The sequence below is a fragment of the Nilaparvata lugens genome, chromosome 7 (genome assembly GCF_014356525.2).
Source record: "Nilaparvata lugens isolate BPH chromosome 7, ASM1435652v1, whole genome shotgun sequence".
Lineage (NCBI taxonomy): Eukaryota > Metazoa > Arthropoda > Insecta > Hemiptera > Delphacidae > Nilaparvata > Nilaparvata lugens.
This window is the reverse complement of record NC_052510.1, coordinates 8,185,518-8,200,060: the sequence shown is the minus strand read 5'-3', so window position 1 is coordinate 8,200,060 and position 14,543 is coordinate 8,185,518. Positions and strand designations below refer to the sequence as shown.

Here is a 14,543-nt window from a genome sequence, read left to right as displayed (position 1 = left end):
ACAAAATTTGTTAACTGAAAAATAATCATTCTTTTGGGTAAGAACTTGAAAATTGCATGGAAGGCGAAAGTAGATGTGTTTTATATAAGTGTTCTTATTAGAAAGTTTTGAGAAGGGCTACTATCATATAGGAACAATAGCGTTAAGTAGATATCCCATGGTATGGGGCGTTTATGTCGCAACTTTTACTGTTATCTCAAGCCGATTACTGTCGATTATTGTCGATTTTTACTGTTTTGACCGGGTAAGAGTTCATGAACGGCACAATAGGAGAGACTACCAGCGTCATAAAGCTTCACGGGAAAGAACTATGTGGACTATCAACTTGAGATGACAGTAAAAGTTGCTACATACACGCCCTATACCATGGGATATCTACTTATACTCTGTCCAAATTGGCATGAGTTTTAAAGGATTAGGCCAACCCTCCTACTACTCACACACACAAGCGCAGTCTTTTTTTTGTGTGTTTGAGTAAAGGGAAGGTCTGTCTGCCTGTATACTACGTAGTATACATAGTATATCAATGGCGCAGTTGGGCCGGGCGTGTGTGCCTGCGCGTGGGGGAGCGAGGGTCGGCTTAGTCATCCAGCGCTCATCGTTCTTTGGACAGAGTATATGCTATTGTTCTCTACGGTACTATGTAACAATTTCTCTATTAAGTTAATTAGTGATTCTATTAATTTCAAGGAGGAAAATCAAATCAGATCAAGTTTCATTTCAACAATAATTGATTTTAACTGTTATGTGTATTCAACTGAGCTATGTAATTTTTATCGAGTTTAACTGTTTATGTGATTTTTATTTGACAGGAGAGGCCAGCAACCAACAGAGAGCAGAGATGGTATCGATGGCATGCGGCAGTGGCAATGGAAGTGGAAGTGGCAGTAGCCTGGTGATGCTGTGGGCTGTTGTGACGGTGCTGCTAGTCGCACTGCTCAGTCCACCGGTGTCCGGTGTGCCTCCACCCCAATGCACCCCCGGCATAGTCGAGGAGATACCACTGCGCATGCGCAAAGTGTGTGCCGCACTCTCCACCATCTACGAGCTGTCCAACGCCATGGAGACCTATCTAGACGACAAGGGTGCTGCTTACCAGAGTGAGTTGAGTTTATAAATAAAAATTATCCTATTAGATTCAATTAAGCGAGCAATTTCTGTATATATTGGTTATTTATATTTCTATTCATGGTTATTTATGTTCAACGGATCTTGAATACGGCTTTAACGATTTTCACGAAATTTCGAAAATTGTAGGTTTATGATATAAAAAATCGATTGCACTTGGTCTAATTCTTGGGAAAACTCGCTGAACGACATTAAAAGGATAATTCATCCTTGGCTGAAACATCTGAGACTTTCGTCGTCTGTGGATAGTAAAAGAAAAGAGTGAGCGAGTATGTGAAAAATCAAAATATCGCATCCCCGAAATTCATAAGATGACGTATAGACAGCTGTGAAATATCATTTCACACGATCATTTTAGAGAATTGGTTTCTGTTTGTCAATAAAATATCAGGGCACCGAGCTTCGCTCGTTATTTTTATTTATTGATAAACAGAACACAATTTATTATTCTCTAAAATGATCGTGTTTATATTTTACAGCTGGCTATACTTCAGCTTATGAATTTTGGGGATGCGATATTTTGATTTTCCACAGAATCACTCGCTCACTTTTTACTATCCACAGACAATGAAAGTCTCAGCTGTTTCAGCCAAGGATGAATTATCCTTTTAATGTCGTTCAGCGAGTTTTCCCAAGGATGAGACCTAGTGTAATCGAATTTTTATATCATAAACCTATTATGTTCCAAATTTCGTGAAAATCGTTAGAGCCGTTTTCGAGATCCGTTGAACATAAATAACCAGATAACCAGGTATAGAAATATAAAAATATAAACAGATATACAGAAATTGCTCGCTTAAAATAATAGGATAAAAATAACGAGCGAAGCTCGGTGGCCCGATATTTAAATAAATAAAAGATAGGTCTACGTTATAATGGCAGTATTTGCCGTTTTGAACCATTTTCAACGACACTATTTTTGAATATTAGTTATTGAAACTAGTATTCACATGTAGTGCGCTTTCGGATTTTTTAAATCCATTTCAAATCCAGTGTTGAAAATGGATTTAAAAATTCGAAAGCGCTCCACATGTGAGTACTAGTTTTATTAGCTAATATTCAAAAATAAAACTGTAGTGTTGTCCAAAATAGTTCAAAACGAATTATTACTTGCAGTTAGTCATGGATAGTGAAATAGATGGGCAGTATTTGATTAGACCTATCTAGACGACATGGACCAGAGTATGTTGGGATCCTATAGTTTATAATTATTAGAATAATGTTCTATAATATAATAAAGGAAACAACTGTCTTGTACGGTACCGTACACGTACGGGATAGGAAATTCACAAATGACACATCAAGTTTGAACTACTCAACAGAACTGATCAAATTGAAATTTTTCATATAGATTCTTAATTTACCAAGTATGGTGATAGGTCTATTCTAAATTCTTCAAGATCTCAGTAGGTCAAGTTGTCAGTTTGTCAAGTTTTCAACTAGACCCTTGTGAAGCATGTGTATGTAACACAAGTTGTGAACAGGTAACATACTTAGGCTACAGAATGTACGAGAGAATAGCAATAGGTGTATGGACATGAATAATTGATTACTAGACTCAGATAAGACGATATAGTAGAATCCTCAAAAATAAGTATCGTTCATGAAAATAATTAAATATTTTAGAACATAGAAAAATACTGGTAGGCCTAGCCTACCTACTATCTTTTAATCAAGTTTACATCATGAACAGATATATTGTGGAATTTCTCCATATTAAGTTGAAATAAAAACGATATTGAAAGTTATTCCTCATAACTTATTTGAGCCAAACTTAAGTTTCAATGCAACTTGATGCTTTAGTGCATTGAAACTTAAGTTTAGCTCAAATAAATTATGTGAAACTGACAATATCGTTTTAATTTCACCTTAATATCTTTAATAATCTTCACCAGGCTCACAAATGTTTTTTCCTCCACCTACTGTCTAAAGTACATACTTTATCTCCCTGAGACATAATACTAAAGTGTCACTTTTTCGCTCTCGGTACTAAAAAACAGAAAAACTCCCTAGGGAGGAAAAGTGACTCCATTTAAATAACATGGGAAGCATCTCTATTTTAAAAACTCACATTGTAATAGGTTAGAAGGTCTAAGCTCAGATGAGGAAACATATAGAGTAGTCAGTCATAGAGCCAACTAAATTCAATACCTGAACCAGATTTGATCAACATATGAAATATATGTTTGTATGCTAAAATTATTACAAACTTCATATCACTATACTAAAAAAATGTATAAATATTTTTTTATATTCCATGCTATTCAAAATACCAGCCAACGAATATTCCTTATTAACTAATCAAATTAATTGAAACGGGAACTTCATCATAGCTGTAGTTGTGTCTACCATTGTTGTTACAACTTTTGCCGACAGGTAGTGCTGTCGGAGGAGAACTGTGATTACAAGCCAGCTATTTCTGTTTACTTTTTAGATTATGTTGTAACACATTGTTTGGTCACGTACGTTTTTGAAAATTATTTTATTTGCAGTTTTTATAAAAATGTAGGTGGAGGAAAAATGTTGTGTATATCACGAGTGAAAAATGTTTTTCCTCCCTCAGGACAATATTGTTGCCCTCTCTTTGCCTCGGGCTTCAAACTTTTCCCTCAGGGAGAAAATCAGCACTTTTCACTCTAGATATTCAAATAACTTTTATATATCGTTTCTATTCTCTGCTGAGTAATAGGACCCTACATACAACCACATGAAGAATCGCTATTTTCACGCTGTATCTGTCTTTACGCATTCTATTAATGTTAATACTCTAAACTAAACGAGTAAAATGATAATTAAAGCAGTTGTCACATTAACCATAGCCATTGGGCTGCATATAATTGTTCATCAAGTCAAACCCACACGCTACTGCACTCATCAAGCTCGTGTGATAATTTGAAGCTGAAATTTGTTTTTTAATTGGATAATTACAAACAATCAGAATGCTTCACCTAAACAGTTTGAAAAACTCTTCAAACAAACGAGTTTCCATCACATTTAACACATCATGCATCTAGCATCCTCTTTCATTACTTTGCAACAGTATTTCTTAGTAACAGCAACAATTAAAATTTGTCAAACGCTTTTTTTTTTTGTAGGTACGGTAGATTTACACAGCATTGAAAGGTGTCATGAATTTGTTCAGTAGTAAATTCTAGAACCGGTAGCCTACTAATTTGATTTGGACGTCGATTATGAATGTATTGGATGTCAATTATTCTATTTTGAATATTCTTCATGAATAATGAAAAATGTACTGTGGTACAGTGGAATGAGTGTAATCGATTGAAAAAATAATTTATTCTATCATCATTCTGTACTCATGATTGAGAACTAGAGAACAATATAACCATCTAGCAAAATTGTAATTCACAGATGGAATTAAATAGAGAATGCATTTATTCAAATGCTAATTAATATATAATTATTATTTAACGAAAATCCCAAATAAATGCTGCAAATCACTCCGAAGACGTCTGCTACTGCAGACATTGACAACAGGGTTAACAGCTAGATGGAAATTCCCATTAGCCTTGGATAGTAGTTTTCATCGAATTTCCATCTAGCTGTTAACCCTGTTGTCAATGTCTGCAGTAGCAGAGGTCTTCGGGGTGATTTGCAGCATTTATTTGGGATTTTCGTTAAATAATAATAATTATAAAATTGTAATTCTTCATCGAGTGGGAATATGTGTGATTAGAATGCATTTGTTGTGTTTTTATTCTATAATAGGTGAATGTTCAATCTATATCATAGTTTTCAAATTACAGTGACTAAAATAATTTCAAGAGAAGCAGACATAGATAGATAAGAATATAAATATAATCAACTATTTAATAGTTGTCATCTGACCTGAATATTCAATCCAAACTCTTGATCCTCTCTTAAGCTGCGTTTACTCCAAAGTTATTAACAAAATAATGTAAATAATTTAATCCCTATAGATTTCTAATAGATTGAACGGAACTCGACAAACTCATATGTTTATCATGTGTATGATGAGTTATGTTCAATCTAATAGAATCTATAAGGATTGATTTATTAACATTCTGTTAATAAATTTGGTGTAAACGCAGCTTATGATAGGTTAATGTTTAATCTATATCATACAACAATTGATTTTCAAATTACTGTGACTAGAATAATCTTAAGAGAAGCAGGCATAGATAAATAAAAATCAACTATTTTATAGTTTTCATTCGACCTGAATATTCAAATCAAAACTCTTGATCCACTCTTAACCTTTGATCATGACTTACATACAAACAACAAACAAATGAATCAAGGAAGCGAGTTAAAATAAAAACTGAAAGTGACTATTGAAAAATGTCATTGTTCATAGAATACATGGAATCTAAATTATGATAATCGTATCGATGAAGGAATGGATGAGAATAAATGCATAACTATCAATGAAATTAAAAGAAATTTGAATAAGTGGAGAATAATATTGTATATCATGATACTCATACAATAAGGGATTCAGAGCTAGAAGTTGTTGATAGATCAACTAACCTACATCTATTTTATCAACAAAAAATGATTAAACCTATTTAATGTTAAACTTACATTGATGTGTGAAATAACAAAATCATGTTTAACCTGAATGAAAATTGGAAATTACTTATCAAAAATCAACAAAAAATATATTATAATTTAAATTCATATTAAATTTGATGAGGAAATAACTTCTTTTAGTGTTGAAAATTCACTCCTCATGTATAAAATAGCAATAATATGCTCAACTTATACTCTGTTGAATGACGAGAAAAAACTATGAGAAATGATCAATGATTCATTATTTAAAACTCAATTTTTAAATAAAAGAAGTACTGTGTATATCCACAATAATATAGTTACAATATTATTGCAAGCATCACCTGCTTCATTCTATTTTATAATCACCTGATTATTCCATCAAATCTTATAAGAATAATATTTCACTTGTTTTCTAATCATGCCTAACAATTCACCACTATTGGAAAACTTCTATCAAATCTGATAGCGATTTCTATTCTTTTGAACCTTTGATTAAGTTTGTAGAGTGAATATTGATGTTGTGAAACTTTTCCATGATAAATTGAAGAGACTTGAGATATTGTCAAAAAATCCACTTTATTTCAATAAAAAATATTATTTTTCACAGGAGCATGCGTTTGTGTATACTCACACAGCATCAGCTGTAAGTTACAGATGGGAAGTGAAAACTTTCACGCTTATGTGAAATAATAATTTTTATCAAAATGAAGTGGATTTTTGACAACATTTCAAATCTCTCCAATATTATTCTTTTAATTAATGTTAGCCCACATGCCTAACCCAATGATGTGTGAAATAACAAGAATATATTTTTTACCATGAATACTATAAATGAAAATTAAAAATCCACCTATCATCACGAATTTCAAAATTTTACTGAATCTGATAATTTATTTTTAAATTTTGCTGGAGCTGATGAGATTTTTTGTAATTTTTTCAGTGATGCGTGATAACTCGCCGCTAATGGAAAACGGAGTAAAGAGGCAGGATGTCGATCACGTGTTCCTGAGGTTCGGAAGACGTCGTTAGAGGGCGCTCCACTCGCCCTCACAAGACCCGCTTCACTCTTTCTGCTATTATTTATTATTATTTGTTGACAGACTCTTCAATCATCTTGAGCATTCTTCCTTTTTATCACCGCAATTTAGTTTCGAATGAATGAATGTTGAAGACGATTCATCAATAATTCTGTAAATCTCGTGTCAACACAGCTCAACTAAGAAATGATTCAGTTCACACAACTCTTAATGATCTAGGTCATTTTTCTTTTTCAATAATAATTAATGAATGTTCGAAACATCATTAGTCAAATATTTAACGGGATGGTACCGACCCCATGACTCAGAAAATCAGATAAAATAATTATGTTCTGTGATTGAAATGAGACCCTTAAGGATCTGAAACCTTAAACGAAATTGTATCCTACTGTATCTCACAATAATCAGGCAATCACATTCTTTTATTATCACTCATTACATACAATTATTACAATTTCCCATATATTTTTCACAAAAAGAATGTAAATTTTTCCTTCATTCAATCCTTATTGGGTGTCCATAATTTGTTAGAGATGAATAAACAAAAATGGATAAGAATATAGCCCAATTGCTCATGATACACAGTTTTGCAACTTGAGCTGCTAACAATGCTATCATGAACACTGGAGCTCTATTTTTCAATTCTTACTCTTAATTATTGAGAAATTGTAAAATATAATGTAAGTACATTGATATGTGCAATGCAGTGGGTATCACATTTATATCAATCTAGATTCAAACCAGAATAAACCACAAGTAGTATAACAAAAAATCACTGGAATCTTGAAAAGTGGATTCTTGTTTCATAGAAGGTTTAAGTTGAAATCAATATTTTTGTGATTTGCTTTAAGTTGGTTAATTTCATCCATTTCAGTAATGTACCTACATCAAGATTGGCTGTGAACGATCAAGAATTTAGTAAACTGTTTCAAGAGAAAATGTAATGCTATTTCACGAGAATCATTTTTTAATGACAATGTAGCCTATTCATAAAAATAATATTATTCTCAATTCAACTGAATTTTCTGTGATGGAAATCATTTAGATTTGACAAAGTGAGCTTGATAATATTATTATAACATTCTCATCAGATGGAGTGTATGCTCCTTCGCTGTACATATATTATTTTGAATTTACAAATCCTTATAAGGATTCAGAATACCATAATTATTGAGGTAATTTGAATACTGGTCAACAAATTCAATAGTAATTTTTATTTCTTCAACAATAGTTGATTTTCTTCAACTGTTTAATCCTCCATTAAGATGTGTTAATTCATAAAATACTGTACCTCATTATTCCAAAGACTTTAGCTAACGTTCTATGAGAAAATTTGATCTCTCAGTCAATTTTCGCATTGAACAAGATGAAAAACGAACATTTTTCATTGTACTAATAATCTCTTTCACAGCAAAATATTAATCATTTCAAATATTTTTTTCTCTATTTTAATCTATAGATTTCAGTTATTTTTGTCAATTTCTAGTCATTTTATTCAATTGACAAACAGTATTATCATTATGGAATCTGTAGATTTGATGATAGAGAGTATCAATGTATTTTATCTTCCCAAAAAATAGTAGTACCTTATATTATGTTAAAATTGCGTTGCTAGTTCTTCGCAGTAAAACTATGTCTTCATTATTCCCATGAAATATTATATAACTATTATCTTTGGTTATGCGAGATGAATAAGATTGTAAATTGATTCTATTGAACTTAATCAATTTATAATTATAAAGGAATAGTTACCTTCAGGTTACTAGAGCATTCATTAACATAATAAGCAACGCATTTTATTCAGATCAATTTATAAAATTGGCCATGAATATTTCCAAATGATGGTTTGATGAGTAGTATTGATATATGAGCAAGGGTCGGTTCATGCTGTGAAAATGCATTGGCTTGATTTTTTCCAACTACTCTAATATAGATTTCTAATGTAAGATGAACTAATATTACTTCTTGTTATTATATTCTCACACTTCCTTGTTATTATGGACTTGTAAAAAGTCAATATCTATCAATAGTGTAATTTAGAATGACTTCAATGTTTAATTTACAGTTTTCGAACTTAAATTCATAATTACAGTTTGAGTTGTCTAATTTATTATACTTGAGATGTATGAAGAATAAAGTATTATATATTTGTTAAGCATGATATTCTTTTTTCATTACACCTCTACATAATTTCTATCTGTATTTTACCTAGGTATCTCATTCAATTTCAGTGGATAACACAATGAAAAATGATATAAATTTCCTTGTTTGAAGACTAATAAGATCATTTTAAAATTATTAGATGGAAAATATATATTCTTGAAACATAGTTTACAAGCAGAGCTTATATGGATAGAAGAGAATACCATAATAGAAGACACCAGCGTTTAGTAAAAATGTGTTTAATCATTGAATTACGACATAGCAATCAGATATCTGATGTAATTTAATTGTTCAAAAGTGATTATTACCAAGCAGATCGTAATGGAAACAAACATTGATCGAATAGTAAAAATGTGTGTGTACTTCATGCTACACTTCGACTTATGTTCATAAGCTTTCGCTTTTTCCTTCACTTCAAATAGATTGGTCTCAGAAAAACAATATAATATATTATATAGATTTATGTAGAACTGACAAAAAATCAAGTCACATTGCTCATTGATGAATAAAGGTGGAAAATGAGTAGAAAAATCAACATTATTTGAAAACATATTTATATTCTGCAATAATTGTCAATATTATAATCATAACAGCTCAGGAATAGTTGGAAAACTGTTAAGTGTACAGGATTTGCATTTTTATTAGGGCTCAAACATTATATCAATTGATAAATTACCAAGTAATAGATAATCTGCCGTTTTTTGACCAAACGAAGTAAGGTCTAAGATTCAAGTCGACGGTTTGGCATTTCTCTTGATGTTTAAATGTTTAAATGTTTAAGTGTTTAAGTGTTTAAATGTTTAAATGTTTAAATGTTTAAATGTTTAAATGTTTAAATGTTTAAATGTTTAATTGTTTAAATGTTTAAATGTTAATGTTTAAATGTTTACATGTTTAAATGTTTAAATGTTTAAATGTTTAAATGTTTAAATGTTTAAATGTTTAAATGTTTAAATGTTTAAATGTTTAAATGTTTAAATGTTTAAATGTTTAAATGTTTAAATGTTTAAATGTTTAAATGTTTAAATGTTTAAATGTTTAAATGTTTAATGTTTAAATGTTTAAATGTTTAAATGTTTAAATGTTTAAATGTTTAAATGTTAAATGTTTAAATGTTTAAATGTTTAAATGTTTAAATGTTTAAATGTTTAAATGTTTAAATGTTTAAATTTTAAATGTTTAAATGTTTAAATGTTTAAATGTTTAAATGTTTAATGTTAAATGTTTAAATGTTTAAATGTTTAAATGTTTAAATGTTTAAATGTTTAATGTTTAAATGTATAAAAATGTTTAAATGTTAAATGTTTAAATGTTTAAATGTTTAAATGTTTAAATGTTTAATGTTTAAATGTTAAATGTTTAAATGTTTAAATGTTTAAATGTTTAAATGTTTAAATGTTTAAATGTTTAAATGTTTAAATGTTAAATGTTTAAATGTTAAATGTTTAAATGTTTAATGTTTAAATGTTTAAATGTTTAAATGTTTAAATGTTTAAATGTTTAAATGTTAAAAATGTTTAAATGTTTAAATGTTTAAATGTTTAAATGTTTAAATGTTTAAATGTTTAAATGTTTAAATGTTTAAATGTTTAATGTTTAAATGTTTAAATGTTTAAATGTTTAAATGTTTAAATGTTTGAATGTTTAAAAATGTTAAATGTTTAAATGTTAAATGTTTAAAGTTTAAATGTTTAAATGTTTAAATGTTAAAAATGTTTAAATGTTTAAATGTGTTTAAAATGTTTAAATGTAAATGTTTAAATGTTTAAAAATGTTTAAATGTTTAAATGTTTAAATGTTTAAATGTTTAAATGTTTAAATGTTTAAATGTTTAAATCTTTAAATGTTTAATGTTTAAATGTTTAAAGTTTAAATGTTTAAATGTTTAAATGTTTAAATGTTTAAATGTTTAAATGTTTAAATGTTTAAATGTTTAAATGTTTAAATGTTTAAATGTTCAAATGTTTAAATGTTTAAATGTTTAAATGTTTAAATGTTCAAATGTTTAAATGTTTAAATGTTTAAATGTTTAAATGTTAAATGTTCAAATGTTTAAATGTTTAATGTTTAAATGTTTAAATGTTAAATGTTCAAATGTTTAAATGTTTAAATGTTAAATGTTCAAATGTTTTAATGTTTAAATGTTCAAATGTTTAAATGTTTAAATGTTTAAATGTTTAAATGTTTAAATGTTTAAATGTTATGTTTATATGTTTATATGATTATATGTTGCGCATTTACGGCGAAACGCGGTAATAGATTTTCATGAAATTTGACAGGTATGTTCCTTTTTAAATTGCGCGTCGACGTATATAGAAGGTTTTTGGAAATTTTACATTTCAAGGATAATATAGAAGGAAAAAGGAGCCTCCTTCATACGCCAATAATAGAGTAAAAATCAGACTATAGAATTATTCATCATAAATCAGCTGACAAGTGATTATACAGATGTGTGGAGAAGCCAGTCTATTACTGTATTTGTATAAGAGCCTGTTCGCATGACAGCGATTTACGCTAGTCGCCGGCGAATCGTGGCGGTTGTAATCTCAGACTTAACCGAGGGCAAATCGCTCATGAATCGCTGTCATGTGTACGAGACTGGCAAATCGAGCCGCGCGACAACCGAGCGTAAGTCGCTGTCATGTGAACAAGCTCTAAGCTCTATAGTTTCAATCAAAGACATTAAAGAGGTATGCATCTTTAAGCTGGGTTTACACCAAAGTTATTAACAGAATGGTTATAACTTGATCCTTATAGATTCTATTAGATTGAATTGAACGGAAGTTGACAAACATGTTCATCATGTGTATGATAAGTTATGTTTAATCTAATATAATCTATAAGGATTGAGTTATTAACATTATTTTATTAAATAAATTTGGTCTAATCGCAGCTTTAAGGTCTTTGGTTCCAATATTTTGTTTTGCAGTCATGGTATTATATATTATGCGTCACCATCATTATCAATATTCTGACATTCGAAAAAACTAATTTGATTGGTGAATAAAAATAAACAAATGAACTAAATAATGCTGGAGAAATAAATTATGATATTTTTGATTCTAAAAAATTAATTCTCATCAGATAGAAAGATCATCACGGAACTGGATGAATTATATCATATGGAATACAAATTCAAACGTGAACTGAATTTGTTAACATTTAAAACAGTTGACATCAGGTACTTGTGGATGAGAATACTGCGTGAGGTCTACTGTTCACAGAACTATTAGTTATCAAAGATTTCTCTAGAAGACCCGAGTTGAACTATTGAATATTTGATAAAGTATTCTGTTTGGCTTGAAAATTTGCAATTCCAGCACGAAACGGACGTCGCCACATCAAAGAATTCGAGTGTTTTTTCACTTCAAAGTTTTATGAAATACGATAGTAATAATCACAGTGAAAACAAGATGGAAAACCAACAACGAATAAAATATTATTCAATAAATAAACTTACAATCTCTATATATAAAAATCTGGTGTGGCGTACTTACACAACTTTCCTTGCCGTTATGAAAATTGATCACCTGACGCTAGTGTTCCCGTGCATCTCAAGTCTACTATTCAGTGATTTGAGCCAGCTGGTGAAAGGGTAATAACGCTGGAGACACACATGAGGTCTGCTATCTCTTCATAGTGAATGATTTGATAGAATCAACAATAATTTGCAATTGAATAATCACATTTTCTCGAATTTTAAGCTTATTTTCAATTTTAGGTGAAAATGTTACTGAACATTAATTGTAGAGATTTTCATGCTCAATCTACTCCACTTGATTTTTTTTTGTATCAATTGTATCTGAAGCCTGATAATTGGGATTCTATCTGCATTGATGGAGCAGAGCTCCTGAAATTTTTACAGATATGGGACTTATGGCAGATGGTAGAGCTTATCAATGACTTTTCTAGGTATGAATTTGATCAAAATCGTTGGAGCCGTTTTCGATAAAATTGCGAAAACCCCTGTTTTTGACAACATTTTTGCAATTTTAGCCGGCATCTTGAATTGCATTTGATTGAAATTGTTCGTGTCGGATCATTATATTGTAAGGATCTTAAGTTCCAAATTTCAAGTCAGTCCGTTAATTGTGAAGTGAGATATCATGTACACAGACGCACATCGCACATACACTCATACACACACACAACACACACCACACACACACAACACACACACACACACACACACACACACACACACACACACAACACACACACACACACACACACACACACACACACACATACTGGAACAAGGTAATAAACGTTACAGATATGGGACTTATGGCAGTTGATAGAGCTCATCGATGAATATTTTAGGTATGAATTTAATCAAAATCGTTGAGCCGTTTCCGAGAAAATCACGAAAAACCCTGTTTTTGACAACTTTTCGCCATTTTAGCCGCCATCTTGAATTGCATTTGATCGAAATTGTTCGTGTCGGATCCTTATAGTGAAAGGACCTTAAGTTCCAAATTTCAAGTCATTCCGTTAATTGGAGATGAGATATCGTGTACACAGACGCACATACACACACACACACACACACACACACACACACACACCACACCACACACACACCACACACACCACACACCCACACACACACCACACACACACACACACACACACACACACACCACACACACACACCACACACACACACACACACACACACCACACACACACACCACACACACACACACACACACCACACCACACACACACACATACATACAGACCAATACCCAAAATCCAGTTTTTTGGAATCAGGGGACCTTCAACGTATAATTATTCATCTCATGAAAGAGAGTTGTTCATATTGCAATCATTAATTACTGAAGAATGACAGACAAAATTGATTTTTTTTTTAATTTAGCTTAGCTCATATTCATCCTAAAATTGAAGATGGGAAGAATATGGAATTCTGTGTAATTCATCGTATATCGCATATTTCCTGGACCATCTATTGACAATCAACAACTATGAAAACATTAAATTCATCTTTGAAACACTGATTTAACCTACCGCCGGTATCTATTTTTTTAATTCAACACTTTACTGAAAGATATTACAACCAATTATTGATCTCGAGAATATGTTGCAATGTCGGAATAATAAATGCTGCATGACTAAGCACATAGGAAGTCCGTATTGAGATGTAAATGAAAATATTGATTGTCAGATAAATTTCATGATTCACCAAATAAAGTCAAGTGTGACATGAGATACATTGACTTTTTGGCGATACGAAGTTCGCCGGGAAAGCTAGTATTATAATATTATAGTAGAGTGATTCGATTATTATAATTATAATTCATAGTTATGACCTCTATTATTACATTCATCTTTGATTGGAGATTCACCAGAGATAAAATCACATAATATTAGACTGTATAATGGGGCGCATAGACACTAGTTCACAACAATTATTTTGATCCTAACCAATGTGACAGTTGATTAAGGAGACGGCGTAGTCCAACCAGTCTGTAACCATGATCCATCGTCGAAGTTGAACGCAGTTTAATTCAAATTTGCTTCTTCATATTACACCCGTGAGATGAGCCCGATTACAGAGAGATCAGACCGCGCCTTATATAACACTCAACCGCATGTCCCAAACCACAGAATAGCACTTACACCCCGGCACAAAAGAGCTGCCTTAATTGAGTGATC

The 14,543-nt window shown here is 30.8% G+C and overlaps 1 protein-coding gene across 4 annotated transcripts in view; it reads left to right on the top strand.

Annotated features, from left to right (window-relative positions):
• The window catches only part of LOC111052056 (myosuppressin), a 182,484-nt gene extending 173,622 nt beyond the window's left edge, over positions 1-8,862 (top strand). For all 4 annotated transcript variants that reach the window (XM_039433603.1, XM_039433601.1, XM_039433602.1 and 1 more), the window contains exons 2-3: positions 813-1,100; positions 6,605-8,862. In XM_039433603.1, coding sequence (XP_039289537.1) covers positions 842-1,100; positions 6,605-6,693 — 348 coding nt within the window. In that variant the 5' untranslated portion in view covers positions 813-841 and the 3' untranslated portion in view covers positions 6,694-8,862. The remainder of the gene's footprint in view (positions 1-812; positions 1,101-6,604) is intronic.
• Positions 8,863-14,543: the final 5,681 nt, after the last annotated feature.